This window comes from Sus scrofa, chromosome X (assembly GCF_000003025.6).
Source record: "Sus scrofa isolate TJ Tabasco breed Duroc chromosome X, Sscrofa11.1, whole genome shotgun sequence".
NCBI classification, from domain to species: domain Eukaryota; kingdom Metazoa; phylum Chordata; class Mammalia; order Artiodactyla; family Suidae; genus Sus; species Sus scrofa.
The window spans coordinates 17,768,055-17,791,124 of record NC_010461.5 but is presented as its reverse complement, the minus strand read 5'-3'; the positions used below and the strand labels follow the sequence as shown (position 1 = coordinate 17,791,124).

Here is a 23,070-nt window from a genome sequence, read left to right as displayed (position 1 = left end):
TTTAGTCATTAACCCAAAGTATTCATTCTTTCATTTCATTTATTTATTTCAAAAATATTTACTGAGCACTTAATAAATAAGTGCCAGTAGTGGGCTAGGACAAGGGGATGTGTAGATGAATAGAACAGGGTCTCTGTTCTCAAAAAAATAAAAAGTTCACAGTCCAGTCCAGTGAGCTGTTTGCAGTCCCAAATATTCTGATTTTATATGTCTTGATTAGGCCTGAGTATCTGCTGTTCTAAAACATTCCAAGGGTGATTCTTATGCACAGCCAAGGTTAAGAAGTGGCCTAGAATTTTATCAAAGTCTTGCAGAGCATTCTTCTTGTTAAAAATCCCCTGGAGTAAAAGGGAGGTGGAATTAGGTTGGCTGCTACTGTCACCTAAATCCAGCTTCCATTTCCTATGTGGAAGACTCAGTCCCAAGACAGGCAGAATTGACCAAACAATGTGTTGCCTAAACTGGGACAGTATTGAGACACATTTGGTAATTCTGATGGGAAATGGGCATAAACTGGGATAGGCCCAAGCAAATCAGGACAGTTGTTTACTCTATGAAAGGATCGAGGTACACTCTATATACAGAATGATTTACACAGGTTTAAGAAGCCTTAAGAAGAAGAGCACCATATAAACACATACATTAAACCGGGCTCCATGGCTGTCTGAAAAGCTACATGCCAAAACATGTTCAATACAGATATAGTATTAGTTTTTATGAGTTGCTTCTAAAAGACATAGGAATGAATTTATCACATCTGTAGTTGTATAATGATCATAACAATCCAATAAATTCATTTGAGTAATTAAAAAAAAAATAAAATAAAAAACATAGGAATGAACTTTGTTAGTCTACAACAGATAAGGTCAATTTAGACATCTCAAGCTAAGAAAACTTTTTAGTTGTTGATATTTCTATGAAGGCAGCTCTGACACAAATGGCATTTTTTCTTAAAACTGATATTTATTAGGCATGGAATCTGTGATGACTGTTCCTCTTGATTAAACATTCTTTGTATACTTAAAATTTTTTCCCTTATTACTTTTAGACAGCTTCCTCCTAAAAAACCCAAGGTCTGACATGTACTTCACTACATAATTTTTTTAAACATACAAATCGATATTTCAGGTCAAAGAATCTGATGCAATATTGAATACACTCCTATTGGCAACTTACGGAGGGAGGCCGTGGGTATGTATCGTAGGGGGGTGGAGGGCTGTCCTGTTTGGGTGTTGATGGAGTATCTGCTTCTTCCTTGTCACTCTCACTCCAATAATCTGCAAATTCACACACATGGACACATCAACATTCTATTAAAAGTTTCTAGCCATATTTTCAGGAACATACACCACCAGCTAACAAAAGGAAGTTTCAATCCCATTCCTACACCCTGCTCCCCAGCACTCCCTACTCTAGGCTCACCAACCTTTATTTTCGCTGGGTTTTGAGGTGGAAGGAAGAGTACGATCACCTGATCCCAATCTCCTTCTGAAGCAAGCATTTTCACAGAGCCACAATTTTAAGGAGTTAAGAAAAGGCACCGCATAAGACAAATCGGGTTTAGGGTATCTTAGGTTTCCGCCACACCCAGGGCACAGGGAAATTCCTGGGCCAGGGATTGAATCTGAGCCCCAGAGCTGCGACCTATGCTGAGTCCTTAACCCACTGCACCACAGCGGGAAATCCAAGTTTAGGGTATTTTACATTCTAGACGAAATAAATCACTTGAAGCTCAATTAATGAATGTCACATGATGCCTCTTAAAGGTGTATCATTTTATATTAAAGATGAACACTCAAAGAAGATCTCTACAGACATAAACAGCTCAAAAATAATGTTCTCAGTTCTCTTCTCTGGCTTCAGTTCACTGGTTACCTAACAATCGCTGTTTCCAGTCATGCTGACATGAGTCTCTATAACACCATACTCCCACCTCTACTTGGAAACACATGGCAAACTCTGATTCTTGCCAAACACAAAAGGGCAAATCTGCTGATGTGGGTTGTAAGTTCCAAACTTCTAGAACTACTTGAAAGGGTAGAAAATGTAAGCCGCTAGACAAAGTGACTTGGCAGACCTGAGGCAAGAGGGAAGGGGAAAAACTCTGAGAGATACATTCATTGAGTAAGAAAAATATAGCACAAAGGCCAATAATCAGAATAAGATATTCTACCATATCCTAACCGCCCTGCAACTGCTGGGTTAATTCTTTATGTGATTTACAAGGAAAAAACCTGTAAGTATTACGCGTGTGAATTTCAGATGATAAGAGAAAAGGCATTAAAGCAAAAGGTTCCTTATTCTTAGGAAAATCTAAATCACAAAAGAAACAGCAGAAGGCTTAACTAATATCCAGATTTAGGTAAAAAGTCACGGCACATATTTTTACAGGTACCCTTCTCCACCCAGGATTTCCCACATTGTTTTACATATATATATAGAGGGGGGGGGCTTGTAGTGCTGATTAATAAGTATGGCTAACATGTATTGAGCACTTACTATATAAACAGAAAATAACAGAACTGGGAATTGAACTAAGAAACTGCCTTGCTCTAAACCACTGGGTCTCTTTTGTATGACTTGGTGGGAGAATTTCACATGACATATACTCTCGATCCTTCCAGCCCCCTCCTCCTGCTGCTCCATAACCCTGGCTATTGTGCAAGGAAATTCTTGAGCAATGGGAGTTCCCGTCGTGGCGCAGTGGTTAACGAATCCGACTAGGAACCATGAGGTGGCGGGTTCGGTCCCTGCCCTTGCTCAGTGGGTTAACGATCCGGCGTTGCCGTGAGCTGTGGTGTAGGTTGCAGACGCGGCTCGGATCCCGCGTTGCTGTGGCTCTGGCGTAGGCCGGTGGCCACAGCTCTGATTCGACCCCTAGCCTGGGAACCTCCATATGCCGCGGGAGCGGCCCAAGAAATAGCAACAACAACAACAAAAAGACAAAAAGACAAAAAAAAAAAAAAAAAAAAAGAAAAGAAATTCTTGAGCAATGGAGATTATTATATTCAGGTCTCAAAATACAAGGCCTCAAAATTCTATTCCTACCTTAATTATTCTGAGCAAAAGATAAACAAAGACTAGTTAACTTAAATCTGATATCTGGTTTTCATACTGGGTCACATACTAAGGAGAAGCACATTAAGTCTCTCCTCAAAAACGAATGAATGTAGTTGCCCAGAAACGGACCCAGTAAACACTGGTGGGAAAACCATGACTATATACTCATGTAGATGTAGGTTCAGTGCTTGGCTGTACCAACAACCATTTCTGCGCTCTTGTGATGGTTACTTAATCTCTCTGAGTTTGTTTCATCATCCGTAAAAGGGGGGGAGGGGCTAATAATAACCACCTTCCAGAATAGTGTGAGTGGGGTGCTAAGTAAGGTAACATATATTCAAGTGCCCTGCACCTCGAAAGCAGTCAGTAAGTAAATATTAAGATCTCTAATATTGGGACATTTGTAGGTAGCATGCCAGGGCAGTCTGACCCAGATCGCACAGGAGATAAATGCCTGGTGTTCATCTTAGACGTTAGCTTTTTCCTGTAGCAAGTTCTAGCAGTGAAAAGTGAATCCTGGAACTCTGGGGCCTCACTTGGGTAGCTCTGCCAGAGCTTCAAATACTCCTGGGAAATTACTGCTGAAGGTGAAGGGACTAAGCACCCACTCACCCTGCTCCCAGGCAGTGGGCTTGCCAAGATCACTCTGCTCTTACCCTTCCCACTATTTCCAGAAACTATGGCACGTGTTCTGAGTTTCCCTTTCACCTTTGCACTCTGGTCTCAAGGCGTTAGCACCTCAAGTGATCCTATCAGAACACTGAGAAGGAGACGATCACCATTTTGTCAAGATCTCTACAGCTATCATTACGAGGGACAGATTTGGGAGATTCTCCTTCTACCTCACCACCCCCTCAACTTAATTAGGACGAATTCTAGTCCACTATTTGATGTAATTCTTGGTGTATTAACCATCAAACCACAAAAAGCACCATCAAACCAAAGTTTGCTTGGGTTGCCTCAGAAAAGGCTGAAATAACGACTGCAAATTAACTTCATTTCACACACTAAGCAGTGTGTCTTTGAGAGACTGATGCCAGAGAAGAGGCTACACAGTAAATTTAGTCAGGCCTTTTTGAGTTTGTATGGAAAATTACAGGCACACTGCTGCCCAGAGGCTGAAACCAGTCTGATTTTCATTCTAAAAGCAAATTAATTTATTTTTCTTAGCTCTCTATTTAGCACAAAATAAATGGATACTTTTAATGTCTCTTATAGTGACATTCAATTTTACAAGTAACTAATCATGAATAAACAGTGCCATCAATAGAAGAGGAAAATTTCCACTTCTCATGTTGATACAAAAGGATAATTTGAAAAAAAATTGACTTTTTCATCTAGAATGATCAAAGAAATACAATGTATTTCATTCATTTTTATGTAATTAAAGCTTTACGAGGACCTTATGTGGGACTGAAAATAATGTGTCATGAATGTCTGACTTAATGACGGAAAAATGTAGAAAAATGATTAGCAGACAATTAGCCAAATTATGATCTTGGCAAAATTTAGTATAACCCTGTTTTCTCTAAGTAAATCAATGCTTAATAAAAAAGAACTCCAAATCCTTTATGCTTCTGTAGTTAAAGACAGCAATTCCCTAAACTTTTATTTAAGTCAATGAAAGAGTCACTTTCAAGCTGCACTGGGTATTTAAACAGAAACAGTGTTTGGCAGTTATTCCTTTGCATCTTTCTGAAATTTTCCCAATCCTCAAAGAGCTCTATTTTGTATCAAGTTTAACTTCAGTACTGAGAGTAGTACTCAGATGTCAAACAATTCTATAGAAGTGTGGAGTAGACAGGTGCCTCCAGTAATTTTCTATATAGAATACCATGAGAACTAATCCTGCAGAAGGTAGGAAGTCTAATATGTTTCTGACCTATGTGAGAGCACCTGGTGAATGGTGCTCTAATTATTTAGAGATTCTGGTTGTACTGTGCTAGCAAGAGACTTGAACTGCGTAACTATTAGCTTCTGCCTATGATTGTCTACAACATTCCAGTAGGCACTAAAATAAATACTCACATGGCAGCCTATGGCAGCATAAATCCATTGAATGAATACTTTTTGAAACCTGCATGTGCAATATGACTTACCAGTTCTTTCATCCATAATGAAATCTGGTTACATAATACCAAGTACAAAGGAAATCCACTAAAATCAAGGCCATGCTCAGCTTCAAAGCAATGCCGAGTGATAAAATACAGAAGTCAGGCCAGAAAATCCAAGGTTCCTTATCCATGCAAATTGACTTTTCTCAAGATTTGTTTTCCTATCAGCACATGGCCTACACTTCTAATTCTTGCATCCTAAAAAACTGAGAAATAAATCTATATGCACTTTTAAAAGGATAGTTTCATGCTTTTTAAAGAAATTTGAAAAGGAAGGCTGATGTGTGTGCGTGTGTATGTATTTAGTTCTCTAACTATAACTGGCCTATAAATTAGGTTGAAGTATGAAAGTGGGGAATAAACTTTGAACAGTGAAAAAATGTGGCTTAATAACTGGCCTGACACCTCACAGTCAGTCCTGGCTGGGATGTGCCTGTGCACAGTGACTTGATGGAGATGACTTCCATGTTACATTGGGGAAGTATCCATGCTGCGTCCACCTTCAGGAATGTTTTATTCTACTACTTCTTATCCTGAGAGGACCAGTTCAGATAATGGAGTCAACATGATGCCTTTTCCATTTCCCTCTAGGAAGGAATCTCTTCAGCCTCATTCCCATGGCACTTGGTTTGTACTTCCCCATGTTTCACTTTCTGTATTGTACTAAGAGTATCTTTTCTACTATAATCCAATGTAATCTCAGGCAGGATGGGTGCCTATTTCACCTTAATATAATCAGAGTGCGAGCTGCAGGCCTTATACAGAAACACTTTAATTTTAAGAAAATATCTTCTCTCCCTCTTCACTGCTAACTTTACATTAGGCTCACTGATTACTTTCTCCAGCAAGTATTTTCTCATTAATCTTGACTCCTTCTCAGGTTTTTTTTTTTAATTTGCATCCACTTAGCAATTTTTTAATCAGTTGCACGTTGTGCAAAAATTAGTACTCATTTACTTTATGCTGCTCTTTAATTTTTCTTAGGCAATTTTGAGTGTGTATTTTTGAGAGTCTTAACAAGAAGATAAATTCCCGCTGGCAGTAATGAATTGGCTTTTGGTATTTCTTAGAAATCTTCCTGCCCTATCTCCTTACTCCTTGCTCCATTCATTCCCATTCTCTCTCCCCAAGGCTCTAAACCAGGGATTGGCCAGCTATGGCCTACAGGCGAAACGAGACTCTGCCTGTTTTTATACAGCCTGTGGATCAAGAATCGTTTTTATACTTTGAAAAGAATTTTTTTAAAAAATCAAAAGAAGAATATTTTCAAAATGTGGAAAATGTTATGAAATTCAATCTCAGTGTCCATAAATAAAGTTTTATTGAAGTATAGCCACTCCTCTTCATGTAGCTACAGCTGCTTCTCTACTGTGACAGCAGAGTTGAATTGTTTCAACAGAAACCATAAAGCCTGAAAAGCCTAAAATATTTACTATTTGGCCCTTTACAAAAAGTTTGCTGACCTCTGACCTAAACATTTACTGACAGATTGGTTTGGGGATCTGGTTATCTTCTTTAGATCTCTCTAACCTTTAGTTTTTAGATGTTTTTAAAAGTTTTAGCTGAGGTTTTACTCTGAGAGAAAACAGAAGGTTTTCAGACTCTTCACATCAACAAACAGGCTTTGCCTACTAGAGGCACAACTAGAAATGCATTTGTATATATGTATCAATCTGTGGAATTTTTTAACTTCAGGATGTTGCAAACATTTACAAAAACTATTTATGCTTCCAAGGGATGTACAACAAACATTCTTTGGGAAATGTGAAGCTACTTTAGAACAGGGACCACAGCTTTTGTTAAGATTTCAATTCTGCATCAGGTTATATTGTGTTTCATAAATGTGAGGTCAATACCAAGGCAAGATCATAGAGCTAACACAGTAAAAGAATTGAAGAACATAATCAAATTAGATAATTTATGGAAGAAGGGATCATTCATTTGAGCTTTATGCATAAAAGACCACTTTAATATCTGTGAATTGGCTAAGTAGAAAAAACAACTCACCACCAAGGCCTTAGGCTTAGGTGAATATATAGGATCAATTCTAGATTTTTTAATTTCTAAGTTTTTACTCCTCCATGGGAAATAGACTGAAGGAGATAGCAACAAACAGAAATGAACTCCATATCAGCTGCTCCAAAAATCTGAGAGTTTCTTCCCTGTTTACTTTACTAAACTTTAGCCATGAGATGCTAGGATTTGGATTCAAAGTGCATAGCAGATAAACAACCAGAGACCAACATATGCATTTTATCTAAAGTGATAGCAGTGAATCACTGTACAGAAAAAGAGCAAGAAAAAAAGTGTTATATAATAGTAAAAAAAAGTATTCCTTTACCTTGTTCTTGCTTAATCCTCTCTCTTTCTGCATATCCTGCAGTCAGCATGTTAATTCTGTTAAGCCACCTGAAAAAACAAATATTAAAATCAGTAACACTGCAACCAAATTTCTTAAACTTTATACTTCTTGGAAATTGTTATTTTTAAATGTTTAAAAATATATATGGAATAATCCCAGATAAATGATGTATTTTTTGCTACTCTAGATACGTGGAGTCTTCATTGAGCTATAATTTGCTGCAGTACAAACTGCTTCCACACTAAAGATGCTATTTTGGTGGAAAAGTCTTGGGCAAACCTGTTAATATCTGTAACATAAAGGGTTTTAAGATGACTAAAGCCCTATTAATTCTGCTGCTCTAAATGTAGAAGCACCCCAAATATTTTTGCTGTTCTGTTTCTTGAGAACAAATGCTCCTTTAGAGATATTTAAACAACGTTAGATATAATTTGTCCCGAGAAGGGAAAAATTATAGACCTTGCCTGCAAAAGTAAGTTTCACTATGAAATATTAGTTTTGATGAATCTCCCTTAAGTTTCAGGATCCAAGGGGAAATATATCTCAATAGTACTTGGGAAAACTGCCTCTAAGTATAAGGGTGTTAGGTTTTCCAAAGACAAAATAAGCATATACAATTTTAACTTCTGTTTGGATCCTAAAAAATTTATCTCCATGAACAATCATAACTTAAAAATAAATATTAGGAGTTTCCTGGTGGTCTACTGGTTAAGGATCTGGGGTTGTCACTGTTGTGGCTGGAGTCACTGCTGTGGTGCCGGTTTGATCCCTGACCCAGGAACTACCTCAAGCTCTGGGTAAGGCAAAAAAAAAAAAAAAAAAAAAAGCCCAAACTTAATTCTTTCCTCTTTCAGTAGTGATGCTATTGCCAGTGTAGGGAATGCCTGAAGCAAAGCACCATTTCAATCTCCAGCTTTTGTCCCACCAGGTCTCTCCCTGTGTTCATTATTCAAATTGTTTACACTGCAACAGACTATCAAATCACAAAATCTTTAATCTGACAAATTTCCAGTTGTCAGTCTTGAGCTATGATCTGTATGTTTCTCCCAAATGAGAAAGGAATTGCTGGTAGAGTTAACATTGTTAAATTGTGCAATAATCTGATCGAGATACATTTTAAAGAAAAAAAGTGTGTTTAAGAACTTTTTCTCCCAAGAGATTATCTCCCCTGTCAAGTGGAAGATGACAGTCTTTGAAGTGATCATATATTTCATCATTTATGCCAAGTGGTATTAACTGTGCATCAGGTACTTAGAATATCTTGAAAAGCGAGGAAGGAAAGTTGTTTCTCTAATGGACAAAATCATATCCACAAAAATTTAAGCTTTAATTTTAAGAATAAGTCACTTAAAGCCCCACTTTATTTTGACAAAACCTACAGTGTAATTATCTCCTCAAGTATGTTTGGGAAGTAAAGAAAGGACTGGAGCAGAAATGCAAAAAAAAAAAAAGATAAATTCTGTAGCATGTTATACACACACGATCCAGAAAATTATAAACTGTAAGTCAAGGAATCAACTTCATGACAAATAACCTTTTCAAAATGACTCTAACCATTAGTAAAAGGTTAAAATTAAAATCTGGTCTATAGGTCGTTTGTAGGAGGAAAGGGGTTGAATTTGTACTACAAGGCAAGTCTGAGCGGCTTGGTGCTTTTTGGGTGGAAATGATGATACCACTAGGGGAACATCTGTTATTGAATTTTAATCAAGTACCTCATGTTTACTGCTTTTTAATATATTACTGAAATTTCATTTTATTGGAAGTCTAAAGAGCAACGAGGTCTTTATGAGATGAATCAAGAAACAAAAAAGAGGCTTATTAATTTTTCAGTTCAACAACATTTATCAAGGGCCTGATACATGCTGAATAATGAGCTCTGTTTTGGAGGTCCCAAAATGAATAAGACATAATTCTTGCCTTCCATGAGCTCCAGAATACCTAAATTTCACAAGAAAATTAAAAAACTGACCTACTTTTAGGAAGAAAAATTCTGTTCACAATAAAAATTCTTTAGAAAGTGTGTGCGTAAAGTTGGGCTGGTGCATACAGGCCCAAAAGACTGAACACTACTCAACTTTTGTTGCCATCTTGGGTACAGCTGTCCTTAGGCCTCAGCTAGAAGATGCTTAACAAATACTCACTGCAGTTACGATTCAGTGTTTATATGCGACTAGGAACAGCATTAATTTGGCCAATAAATATTTATTGAGAGCTTATGTGTGCCAGGTACTGTTCTAGGCACTGAGGATACAGAAATAAATGAAACAAAGTATCTGTTTTCATGCTGCCTCTATCTTCCTAAGGGAGACAGACAATAAACAGGGATAAGACAATTGGGCCTAGAGTGAACATTCCAATGAAGTTGTCAACAGCTGACACAGAATCTCACAGTACTGAGAGGGAGAAAAAGAGTAAGAACTATGGAAGAAATGTACAAATAATAACTACCAAATAAAAACTGGTAAGTTCTTGCAAGAACAAGGACATATGTGGTGACATGAAAAGGAGTACACAGGCCAAGTGAAATCAGTAAATGTCTCAGAATACTTGAGAAAAATGTTTTGTTTTCTTCCCACAGATTTCACACAGACTGGCAAAAAAGTTTTTTTAATGTTTCAATGCTCATTTCTGAGGAGGGAACAGATGGATTGGTGGTAGGGTGCTCAAATGTGTTTTTGCAAATAACCTCATAATCAAACTGGAGTTACTCAAAAAATACAAGGTGAGATTTAAAATTTTCTATGTTATATATATTTGGGTATATGTATATGTATTTATATTTGGGTATATGTATGAGTGTGTGTGATTTTATAGAAGAAAATTAAACCAAAGTATTGCTTTTTTATTCTAATTACTAGGTCCTGTCAAAACTAGCACTGCATTAAAAAATACATATGATAATACTTTAGAAATTATAAAATAATCAGATGAGGCATTTATTTATAATTATTATAATACAATCATAATTATTTATAGCTATATCATCTTTTGAAGACATAGGTACATATCTTCAAAAGATTACTTATAGAATGAAGTAATACCCAGATCATCTTGCTGTTATGTTACAACCAGATTATAAAATAAAGTTTTTGGAGGGTGTCTCTCCCCATCACCAATCCTCTGTGAATATTGCCAGCACTGACTTTCTTTCTTTCTATTAACATGTAATTTAAAAAAAATCTTGGCTACCGAAAAGTAGACATTAGGAATATTGTTATTAAAAATATAAAAAGCAAAACAAAATAATAAAGGCCCATTCTACTTAAATTTTTAAAAAAGATTCAGTATTTCAGGACAATTTAATTCGGAAGGTTGTAGTCCACCATGGCAAAGCTTATATAAAACAGCACACAGCATCTTAAATGTTCGCTGTGGTGATGACTTATTTGATCAGATTTATTTTTTCTTTGACCTATTGCTTAGAATAGGCAACGAAATGAAACATATGGGTTTGGTGTAGGTTCTTCTCTGATATTCTGATCCAGATACATGCACAGGCATATCAGGGAAGAACAGTGACATCATACACCTCTGAAGTTATTGCTAACACGGGATAGAAAATGGAGACCAGGCATGGTTTTATAGTTTATAAAAATGTATTTTTGAACAGGCCATTTTCTAAAACCAAAAAGATCTTGATTAGCAAATATCATGAATGATTAAATTATGTTAATTCTATAATGGAGGTAACTGTGTTCAGGTGGACCTATCTTGTAGAAAAGGATATGCTCACATATACCACTTATTTTCTGTTTGGTTATGATGTAAATCCTTCAGATTTATCTCATGGGCATTGAGCTCAATTGTGGTAAAATGGATAGTGAGTAACTTTAACAGTAGAATTATAAAATTATTAAAACAAAAATAGAGTACCCTCCCCAACAAGTACATAAACATTTTCATTTGAGAACAAACTCTTCAGATTCGAATTGCCTAGCCTAGTGTGAAATTTCAAGAATGGTAACATATAAATAAAGAGGAGATTATGGAAACTAAATGAAAGGTTCAATTCACAGAGCTGGAACGAATAATCCTAAAATTTATATGGAACCATAAAAGATGCAGAATTGCTAAAGCATTCCTGAGGAAAAAGAGCAAAGCTGGAGGCATAACCCTCCCAGAATTCAGACTATACCACAAAGCTACAGCAATCAAAATAGCATGGTACTGGCACAAAAACAAGTGGATCAATGGAACAAAATAGAGAGCCAAGAAATAAACCCACGTGCCTACAGTCAATTTGTCTTCAACAAAGGAGGCATGAATATACAATGGGAAAAAGACAACTCTCTTTGGCAAGTGGTGTTGGGAAAGTTGGACAGCTGCATGGAAATCTATGAAATTAGAACACTCCCTCACACCATAAACAAAAATAAACTCAAAATTGTGTAAGGACTTCAATATAAGACATGACACCATAAAACTCCTACAAAAGAACATAAAACATAACAATATATTCAAATACAAGCAAAAATAAAGAAATGGGACCTCATCAAATTTATAAGCTTTTGCATAGCAAAAGAAACCATAAACAAAAATGAAAAGACAACCTATGGACTGGGAGAAAATATTTGCGAACTATGTGACCAACAAGGGCTTAATTTCCAAAATATACAAACAGCTCATACATCTCAATAACAAAAAAAAAAAACCAATCCAATCAAAAAATGGGCAGAAGATCTAGACAGACATTTCTCCAAAGAAGACATACAGATGGCTAACAGGAACATGAAAAAATGTTCAACATCACTAATTATTAGAGAAATGAAAATCAAAACTACAATGAGGTATCACCTCACACCAGTCAGAACGGCCATTATCCAAAAGTCTACAAGTAATAAATGCTGGAGAGGGTGTGGAGAAAAGGGAACCCTCTTGCACTGTTGGTGGGAATGTAAATTGGTGTAACCACTATGGAAAACAGTATGGAGGTTCCTTAAAAAACTAAAAATAGAACTATCATATGGTCCTACAATCCTACTCCTGGGCATATATCAGGAGAAAACCCTGAATTGAAAAGATACATGCACCACAATGTTCACAGCAGCACTATTTACAATAGCCAAGACATGGAAACAACCTAAATATCCACTGACAGATGAATGGATAAAAAAGATGTGGTATAGGAAAATTCCCACGTGCCACAGGAGGTTAAGGATTCAGTGTTGCTTCAGCTGTAGCACAGGTTGCAACTGTGGCATGGGTTCAATCCATGGTCTGGAAACTTCCACATGCCACGGGTGTGACCCAATTAAAAAATGTGTGTGTATATATATATATATATACATATACATATATATATACACACACACACACACAATGAAATACCACTTAGCCATATGAAAGAATGAAATAATGCCATTTATAGCAACATGAAAAGATCTAGAGATCATAGTAGGTGAAGTAAATCAGAGAGAGACATATACCACATGATATCACTTACATGAGGAATCTAAAATATGATGCAAATGAATTAATTTACAAAACAGAAACAGGCCCACAGACATAGAAAACAAACTTCAGGTTACCAAAGGGGAAACATGGTGGGGGAGGGATAAGTTAGGAGTTAGAGAATAGAAGATACAAACTACTATACATGAAATAAACTGCAAGGTCCTACTATAGAGCACAGGGAACTTCAGTATCTTGTAATAAACAATAAAGGAAAAGATTATGAGAAAGAATGTATATACGTGTATAACTGAATCACTTTACACCAGAAACTAACACAACACTGTTAAGTACACTTCAAGAAAAAAAAGAAAGGCTCAGTTCTTTTACTAATCAAAAAATATTTTATCAAGTGTTCTCAACACCTTTCTTTGCCCTTTCCTTATATTCATATTCTTGCTTTGGAAGAACCATGCCTGTGTTCCCAAGAGTCAAAGAACAAGGTTATTTATAAAAGCATATTATGTGTTCATAGTATGTTCAAGCACATTGATGAAGATGCACAATTTTCTGCTTAAAAATATCTGGACACTAATTCTTTAGAGATACACAAAGAAAGTTACATGGGGTAAGAGTCCAAAGTATATATAAATAATATATATTGATAGCAAACACATAGCACTTACCACTTAGCAGACACTGTTCTGTGCCCTATATGTGTGGTTATTCACTTCTCATAAAAGTTCTATGGATGGAGATAGTTATCATCTCCATTTTTTAAAGGAGTTAATGCCTGACATAGAGAGGTTAAGTTCTATATCCAAGGTCACGCAGATAGTAAGTGGGAAAGCTGCATCTCCCTAACTGTTGGCACATCATATATGTTACATGCACTATCTGCCGAAGACCAGTAAAGGGGAAAATTTTGAATCTTAAATCCAATTTCTACAAACCTAGAAAAGGGAAAGAGTAAAGGAAAGAAAAAGGAAGGATCAAACTCATAAGAGCTAAAGTGGAAATATGAGATATATATTGTAGATGATGAAAAAATACATATATATATATATATATATATATATATATATATATATATGCAGATTTTCCCAGAGCCACCTAATCTAATCACCAATCACTTGGCTTTACATTCCTGTCGTGATAGAAAGAAGCTGACAGGAAGATACACCAACTTTGCTTAGGAATATCCATTATTGAGATGAATATTCTGTCATAAATACTCAGCACTTGGAAAAGCTAGCTTTTTTTTTTTTTTTTTTTTTTTTGGTGGTTATCTTTTTTTCCTCACTTGGGAATAAATCTGAAGACATATTCTCAAAATGGACTTTTAGAAAAACCCATTTTTTTCTATAGTGGGTTTTTTCTTTTTTTGGCCTGTGTTTGGACTCTGGAACATTTTGGGTAAACCTGACAATAAGCCAATGAGTTTATTCTGACTTACAGTTTGGGGGGTGGGAGGATGCGCTGGGGCTGTGGATGGAAATCCTATAAAATTGGATTGTGATGATCATCGTACAACTATAAATGTGATAAATTCATTGAGTAATAAAAAAAGAAAAAAACTGCTATTCTTTATAATTAGGTATGGCTACACAGAAATATGGCTGGTTACTGTATTTTAAACTGACTGATCTAAAAACTGTAGTGACATTATTCTTTAAGCATTAATGAGGAAAACTTAGAATTCTAAGCCTAATTGATTTTTAAGTATTTTGAAATTTAAGTAACATTTTACCTGTTCATATCATCAAGATGCTCAGCAGCAAAATAAAAGCTTTTGATTTTAGGATGACAGGCTTTGAATGCGCTGCAAAAGGAAACAGAGTACATTTATTTTATTTCAAATTGGGAAATAAGTTAGAACGAAATGATTTTTATGGATAAAATTACCTCAGCATCTAACCTGAGTTCACATATATAATACTTCTGCCATGATGACAGAAATCAGTAAAAAATTCAATTTTCTGCCCACAAAACTGCTTTCTTATTACCTCAATTTGAAAGCATTAGACAAGTGACCTATAATTTAAAAGCCAGAAATTAAAAAAAAAAAATCTTCCCATTCTCTCCCTTGCCCCAAGTAAAATCAACTTACTATTTCTTGCGGCATTCGCTGGCTCTATCAATTTTGAATTCAGGCAGACTGATGAATCCTTCTGCTTTTTCATCCTAAAGAAGCAACACTCTTGTTTAGGGTATTATATACAAAGGTTTGAAGCTGATGTGCCTTAAATATCTATACTAATAAATCACTTTATTTAATTCCTTAAATTAGACATTTTAAAGATTAGACTTGCATTCTTACTTGTTACAGCCCATTAAATTAAATGTATATTTTGAACATTTAGAATAGTACAAAGTAAAATATATACAGAGATTTTTAAAAATTCTTTTTGTATTAAAATAAAACATTTTTAATTTTCAAAAGTAAAACCTGCTTTATAAGTAACTTTCTCCTTAGAGTTTGTATACACTTTTATAACATATAAAACAACTTTAGTCCACATTTACAATTCACAGTTTTCTAGCATTTTAAATGTTCAGTTGTAAAATGTAGGGACACTTACTAATTGAATTCCTTTTCTGCCTCTAAAAGAAACCCCTTATCAAAAGTGAATGAAATATTTTGCATAGTCAATATTTTTACAAATGAATAGGCTAATTTGATTTTCAAATATCTGACTTGGTTTACATGCTACATAAAGTCATTTTTCACTTGGAAAACTGAATTAAATCCATACCCCCATTCCCACCCCAATGTGGGATAGAAATACAACATAGGAGAATTATCTAAAATCTTACATCAGATAAAAGTAATTCCAACTGGGCTAAGACTATTCTTGGCTAAATCCTTTAATTACTGTCCCTTTCCAATATGAGCCAACTCCTCAGACTTTTACTCTCCCAAATTTTGATCTGTGTTGTCCCAGTTCATGGCTCCTTATATAGCAAGTTCAAGGGAGATTACACTCCCATCTACTATCTTAAAGAAAAAGAATAGAGATTCTCAATCCTTTTAGTTTGTGTGTGTATGGAAGTATATATGTAAAGCTTAATAAAAATTTGATGCTAATGATAGTGACTGAAATGCATATATTATATAAAAGAGCAGTAGTATAATTTTTCCAATATCTGAGTACTTTTTCTTCCAATCTTGGGATAAATACAAAAGTCCCGAATCTCTTGCTCAACTTTAATTTCTTATTTTATTTCATTTCATTTCATTTTAATTTTGGCCATGCCCATGGCCTACATTAGTTCCCGGGCCAGGATCAAACCTGCACCACAGCAGCGACCTGAGCTGCTGAAGTGACGACACCAGATTTTTAACCCATTGTACCACAAGGGCATTCCTCAAATTTGATTTCTGTTATGTTACTCTTGTTGTCCGTAATGTTAAAATTTAAAATTCTGAGCATTTAAGATACTTTGGGGATAGTTATGATCTCCCCATTAAACTCTGAAAGACAGGCTAGCTGTTCAGCAGACAAATCTATTAAGTGATCTTAAAGAGAAACAAAGACATTGTGTTTTTATACTACTTGATTGGCATGTAAAAAGTATTTAGCCAGTATACTACATTAAACTATGTATGTTTTTATGAAAAAAGCTAACAATAGAGAATTTTAATCAAAGAAACTTAAGGTGAAATGACAGAGAGCTATAGCAAAAGAAGCAAATGTAGAGTCAAGGGAATAACAAAATATAAGGTATATTGTGTAACTGTTGTGATATGTGATAGGTCATATAATTATTCTGGATATAAATCTGTTTACTGCAAATGAAACAGGAAATCATAAGAACAACTTACATGTATTATATACCCTCCCCCTGCTGCCTCTATTGGACCAAATGAAATGAGTACTTGCAGATGTTCAAAGCTAGTCTACTAGTTCATTTATTCCTTAAGAAAAACTGAGACAAATGCACATGATATTAAATAACTTACTAAATGACTTCCTCCCAAAAAAGCAAATAGAAAAAAATTTAAAATTCTGAACAAAAGCAAGACATTTTAAAATATTTATCAAATTTCCATGTATAATCCTATTAAGTAAGGTGTTTCTTGAATAAGTTTGGTATTTTTAATTAGACACAAAATTTTACTATACTTTGTGTTTCAGATTACCTTGGAATAATTAGGACAACTACCCTTCTAGAACCTGACAATGCAGTCATTTTAAGAAGGCAGGCTGAAAAATAATTAGTTGAAGTCTCCTGAATTAGCCTTAAGGTGATTATATGATTTTAAAATATTAGATCCTGCTGTGTAGCACTGGGAACTACGTCTAGTCACTTATGGAGAATGATAATGTGAGAAAAAAGAATGTATACATGTATGTGTAACTGGGTCACCATGCTGTACAGTAGAAAAAAATGCATTGGAGAAATAAAAAACATTTTTTTAATTAAATAAAAAAATCAGAATGTAAGTCTCAAAACAATGACTCTTTGGTTAAAGATAGAAAATGGATGAGAAGACAAAATATGCTTTGTCTTACCTCCTCGTTAATATACCAATACAGGGATGCATCCTTTAGGACAAACCAGTATTTCTTCCATTTCTGTGAAAAATAACTCTTTGCATCTTTCTTTTTCCAAAGCCAGCCCTCACAATCACCACGGCCAAGATCTTTGCAAGAAATTCGCCTTTTGCTCTTGCCAGCTATAGGACCTAGAGGTAATCATGGATAAAAATGCTCTTTAAATTCTGTATAGATGTGAAGGTAGAATATTAATCTATACATCATAAAAATAAGTCTGGGTACTTAACATTTTCTTGTATCAGAATAGAAAACTATGGGAAATTTTAAAACCTTTTCACCAGTGCGAGTGACGTATAGTTTAATCAGAAGTGGGTAATCATCCTAGTCTCAAAACCTGTGGAGACCATTTGTTGCGAAAGGTACCTTGCATCATAATTGACCTGAAGGAGAAGCCGGTCTTGGTAGCTCTTGTGCTAGGAGGGGTTGGTCTTTTCCAAACCACGCTGGGATCAGGCAAGAGAGGATGGGTGGAGTGTGCTGGTGATTATCCCCTGCAAACTAAGGAGCTACATGTTTCATTTCCTTTTCTTACCTTTGTTTTTCTTCTTTGATTTGTGCTGCAGAGAAGACTGCTGAAACGTCTGAAATAAAAAATAGGGAAGGCTGTTATTTGATATTCTGGGTACCATCAGAATGCCAACGAGCTGCAGAGAACCCTTAATAGCTGAACCCTGGTCAGTGCAAGTATCTTCTTCTTGCAAAGACTCAAAACAAATTCACATATATCATGCCACTAAGCTTTCTAATCTCTTGTGAAGTAGGAGAGGATAATATTATCTTTGTTCTTTTTTTGTAGGCAGAGAAATCGGGGTACAAAGCAGTGGTGAAACTCAGGGCTCTTATATATGCATAGTAATACTGTGTACCTTTTAAAGGGGTTTATTGTGCTTTTTCAGGCATTATCTCATATCACATCACAAACTCTTATGAAGTAGTCAAGCAAATATGATTCTCACTTGCTCCCCTGAAGTTTATTCTAGTCCATAGAATAGATTCTATTATTTCCTAGGCACTTTCCCTTAGTCTCTAAGTATTTCAGCACTTGAATCAGTATTTTCTTCTCTCACCTACTTCTGCCTCTGCTACTGATATTATCTCCATTTTACATAGTACAGTGTCCCAATCCAGCAATTTAAAAAAAAATCTCCACTGACACATCCAGTTCATTGACTTCACCGTCCTTTTGTGCCTTTATTTCTCTTCTTCCATTTGGTTTCCATGGGACATCACCATAACCATTCCCTTGAGCCTATACTTCCTGTATCACACTTGCCTAGCTAAACATCCACTCCAGTTAAACCCAGCTATCAGTCTACTCCATGCTAAGGACCAGAACAGTGTAATGTCTTAATAGAAAAACCCACAACTGTAAGACTGGTCTAGCTTTCAATTAATGACTATAAATCACTGGTTCCAGTCAGCCAGTCTACTAAACTAGATTGTTCACTGACCTAAATAAGGTTAGTGATGCTCATATGATTAGCCAGCTAAAAGAGCACAGAGATAGCATGTGTAATTTTAATTCAGAGATAATCCCTCAAAACGAATTTTAGATAACAGATTCTTTCTTTTTTCCAAAGATATATCTATAAGGTGCAATTGGATTGTGTCTACATAAAACTGGCTGGCCTTGGTTTTATACAATGAATTCATATTCTGTGACATACTTTCTTATTTAGCATCATTGCTTATAAAGTAACATTCTACTTATACAGTAATTTTCACATTTTGCATATGGTTTACATAATTCTCATGCATATAATATTATGGATGAATATCGGCCCAAAAGATAAGGATCAGGTAATTTTCTGACATTCAGATAACACAGAAATAATCACCCAATTGTCAAAGCAATATAAATACATATGTATGTGGTGTGTGTGTGTGTGTGTGTGTGTGTGTGTGTGTGTGTATGTATAAAACTTTGCAGGATCCATGGCTATAGAAACTCACAATCAATTTTGGCGATAAGGCATGAAAGATAAAACACATTATGATATGTTGATTTTCTTGAGTGCACTCTGCCTCATACTAACAACTCAAATAATAACTCAGGCTAGTGTGCTTAAGTATAGTTAATTTACATATAGTTATTTTCCCTAAATTGTTTGGCTGTAAAATTACTGATTAGTTTTTTCTTTTGTGTTTCCACAAGTAATCATTATAATTTTACAGCTCATTATTTTCAAAAATGACAAAGATGAGGGTGGTTTGTTTTTAGGAAGCTACATGGATAACAGACAGCTTGAAAGAACTGAGTTATACAATGTACCTCCTGTGCTTTTTTGCACATTATTTCTTATAACCTGAAGGTCTACTTTAAAATATATACAAAAGCATATTTTATGCTCTCCAGGTTTTCTTTTTAGCAAGATTATCTTTTCTTTCCCTATAAAAATATATTCTCAGACTGATGGTGATTGCAGAGTATAATCAGTATACATATTGTTGATACCTAAAAACTTGTAAGCACACAATATAGATTTATCCCTCATTCAAAGAAGCAAAGCTTTAGATGTCTTTTGTAAATATTACAACGAAATTCTCTTAAGAGAGACTTCATTGTTTTTCCAAGTGACATGACATTTTCTAAAATGAAAGAATTAATTGAATTATATGCTTTGGAAAGTGAAAGGAAAAACAATGAAAACTACTGTTAAGGAAATAGGTCTCTGTGCAGAAAAGACTTAATACAGCAGGCCTGAGGCTGCTATCTTAGAATGGCCTGCTTACAGGGTTGGCCCTTGGCTGACATCTGGGACCTTGATGGATAAACAGTCCCCTACACTGACATGAAGCTTCCCTAAGCGATAAGACTATTTTGCCCACCTGGGGACTAAACACCTGCTTTCCTTTTGGGAGTCTGGAATTTTTCTAATGGCTAGGCAGAGGATGCCTATGTAGCCAACCCAATACAACCCTCGGGTAGGAGTCTTTAATGAGCTCCCCTGGGCAGAGATACTACACACATGACTACATTTTTGTTGCTGGGGGAGAGTGCACTCTGCATGATCTGTCATGAGAGGGAGAGAGCACAGGAAGCCTGCACATGGATTTCTCCAGATTCCATGGGTATCTTTTTTCCATACTGATCTGGCTGTATACCTTTGCTGTGTCACTGTCATAAAATCTCAGCTGTTAGGAGAACTGTACGTTGGGTCTTCTGATTCTCAGAGAATCACTGGACATGTGGGTGATTTGGGAGACCCATGAAACAGCCTTCTTTTCAAAAGATTCCTTACAGACTTATATCAGAAATTGTTCACTGTTCATATACATAAACTCCTGGCAGTAAAGGTTTCCTTGTGTCATCAGCAAGTGTGATTAAATACGCTGAGGAGCAAATTTACAATCCCGTGTACTCTTTTCTAGTAGAACTGATGGAATTATACATTCTGAGTGACAGATACTTAATTGGTATCACTTTTTCCAATTTCTAGTGATATTATGAAATATTTATAAGAGAAAGACATTAAAAACAGATACATGATTACATGGATAACACAGTAGATTGTATAAGGTGTTATGACCATTAAAAAAAAAGGCCTAGAATCTTAGCTTTCATGATGATGAATGTTTTCCTCATGAGAGTGAAAATTTGTAATATACTTTATTTCTCTATTTTTCTTATTAGTTTCAGATCACCCTTTTTCTGGATTCATGTTCAAGTAAGTATATCCTTTAGAAATTCCTTCATAGCAGTCTATGAGTAGCAAACTCTTCTAGATTTTTATGCCTGAAAATACAATGAAGCCTTCACTCTTAAATAAAATAATAGCTCAGCTAGGTACAGAATTCTAAGCTGAGAAAAATTTTCCCTCCACAATTTGAATATATCATTTTATTTTCCTTGGCATCTATTGTTGCCCTTAAAACATCTATAGCTACTCTGTCATTTGTTATAATTTGTTTTTAGTCTCTCTGTGGCTTCCTCTTTATGCCTAATATTTTGTAATTGCTCTAGGATGCTCTAGATATAACCGCTTTTAACTGACCCATTTCACATTCATTGTGTTGTACTTGAAGGCATTATTTCTTCAATTCTGAAGATTCTTAGGTTATCTCTTCAATGGCCTTCTTTACTAGTCCTTTTTTTCTTCTCTAGAAATAAGTTGGTACCTTTCAATTTATCATCCATGTATCTTTCCTATTTTTTATCCTTTCATATTTCCACAATGCTTTTTAGGTGAATGCAAACTGTTTTCCAATTTTCTAATTCTCTCTCTAGATTTTATCCAGTCTAAAGTTTATCCTACCTATAGAGTGTTTACTTCACTGACTACATTTTACATATCCAGGATGTCTAGTAGATATCAGTGCTTTTGAATATCTAGTGTTCTTAATCATCCTGTTATTATCTAAAAATTTATTTTAAGGGCTTTAGGAGATTTCCCATAATTTCCATTTAGTAAGGAAAGAATCACCTTTACATAGTCTGGTCAATTCAGCCTCCTTACTCATGGGAGAGGAAGCTCTGCTTGCCTTCCCAATTGGTTTCACTCAGTGAGTCAGTCTTCAGTTTCCTGACATTGCTGTGGTCCATTTGTTCTCTGACCCCCATTAGAGTAGACTCCCAGTCATCTCTTTCTGGACTCAGAGCCTACCATCTATGTAGCTTTAGTTTCCATTTATTATTGTGCAGTTTCGTTCTTTCTTCTAGTCCTTCGACACTAGATCTTGCTTTTGGCTTTGACTGTATCTTTTTGTGTTTGGAATAGGGTATATGTGTATGCGTGTGTATGTGTGATTTTAAAGTAGAAGCTCATCATGCTCCACCAAAATAGACTCCTTTTGTGAATATCTGTGAAGGTCAATTGTCTTAAAAAACATATTTTTATCTTACTTCCTGAATCATCGTTCAGTGGGTGAGCATCTGGGTGAAAGTTCTTTGAACTTTCTCCCTAAGAAGATCTGATTTTTAGCAACTTATGAATTTATATAACCAATCAGGACTTCTTGGTTAAGCTGCAGGCTGCCGAACTCAATAGGATTTAATGTGTACAAACAATACTGGGCTCATGACATCCACCACTCATCAACCAAATCTGCTCCTCTTTTAGTCTTCTAAACCTTTATAAATGACAATTCCATTTCCACCCACAGTGGCTCACACCTAGAATACTAGAGTCAGTCTTAACTCTTTATCTTCTATCCCAAAGCCAATCCGCCAGCAAGCTATACTAGCTCTATCCTCAAAATATGTTTATGATATGACTTTTCCTTACCACCTCTACTATTATTGCCTTGGTTGAAGCCACTATCACCCCTCACCTGGATTACTGAGATATCTCCTCCCTGTTCTCCAATCCTTGGCTCTTGCCTCTTTTATTTTTAACGTAAGAACTAGAGTGATCCTGCAAAATGTGATTTGAATCATGAAAACTCTCCAATGGCTTCTTCTTTTTTTCCTTTCACAGCCTCACCTGCGGCATATCAGTTCCCAGGCTAAGGGTCTAATCGGAGCAGCAGCTGCCGGCCTACACCACAGCCACAGCAATGCAGGATCTGAGCGACATCTGTGACCTATGCTGTAGCTTGTGGGAATGCTGTATCCTTAACCCACTGAGCAAGGCCAGGG

At 35.7% G+C, this 23,070-nt stretch overlaps 1 protein-coding gene across 12 annotated transcripts in view; it reads right to left on the bottom strand.

Annotated features, from left to right (window-relative positions):
* Nucleotides 1-23,070, bottom strand: part of CNKSR2 (connector enhancer of kinase suppressor of Ras 2) — a 276,921-nt gene that overhangs the window by 46,910 nt on the left and 206,941 nt on the right. For all 12 annotated transcript variants that reach the window (XM_021080290.1, XM_021080286.1, XM_021080289.1 and 9 more), the window contains 6 exons: nucleotides 18,025-18,073; nucleotides 17,448-17,620; nucleotides 15,041-15,114; nucleotides 14,681-14,752; nucleotides 7,516-7,583; nucleotides 1,177-1,277 (listed from right to left, as the gene is read on the bottom strand). In XM_021080290.1, the coding sequence (XP_020935949.1) occupies nucleotides 1,177-1,277; nucleotides 7,516-7,583; nucleotides 14,681-14,752; nucleotides 15,041-15,114; nucleotides 17,448-17,620; nucleotides 18,025-18,073 (537 nt within the window). The remainder of the gene's footprint in view (nucleotides 1-1,176; nucleotides 1,278-7,515; nucleotides 7,584-14,680; nucleotides 14,753-15,040; nucleotides 15,115-17,447; nucleotides 17,621-18,024; nucleotides 18,074-23,070) is intronic.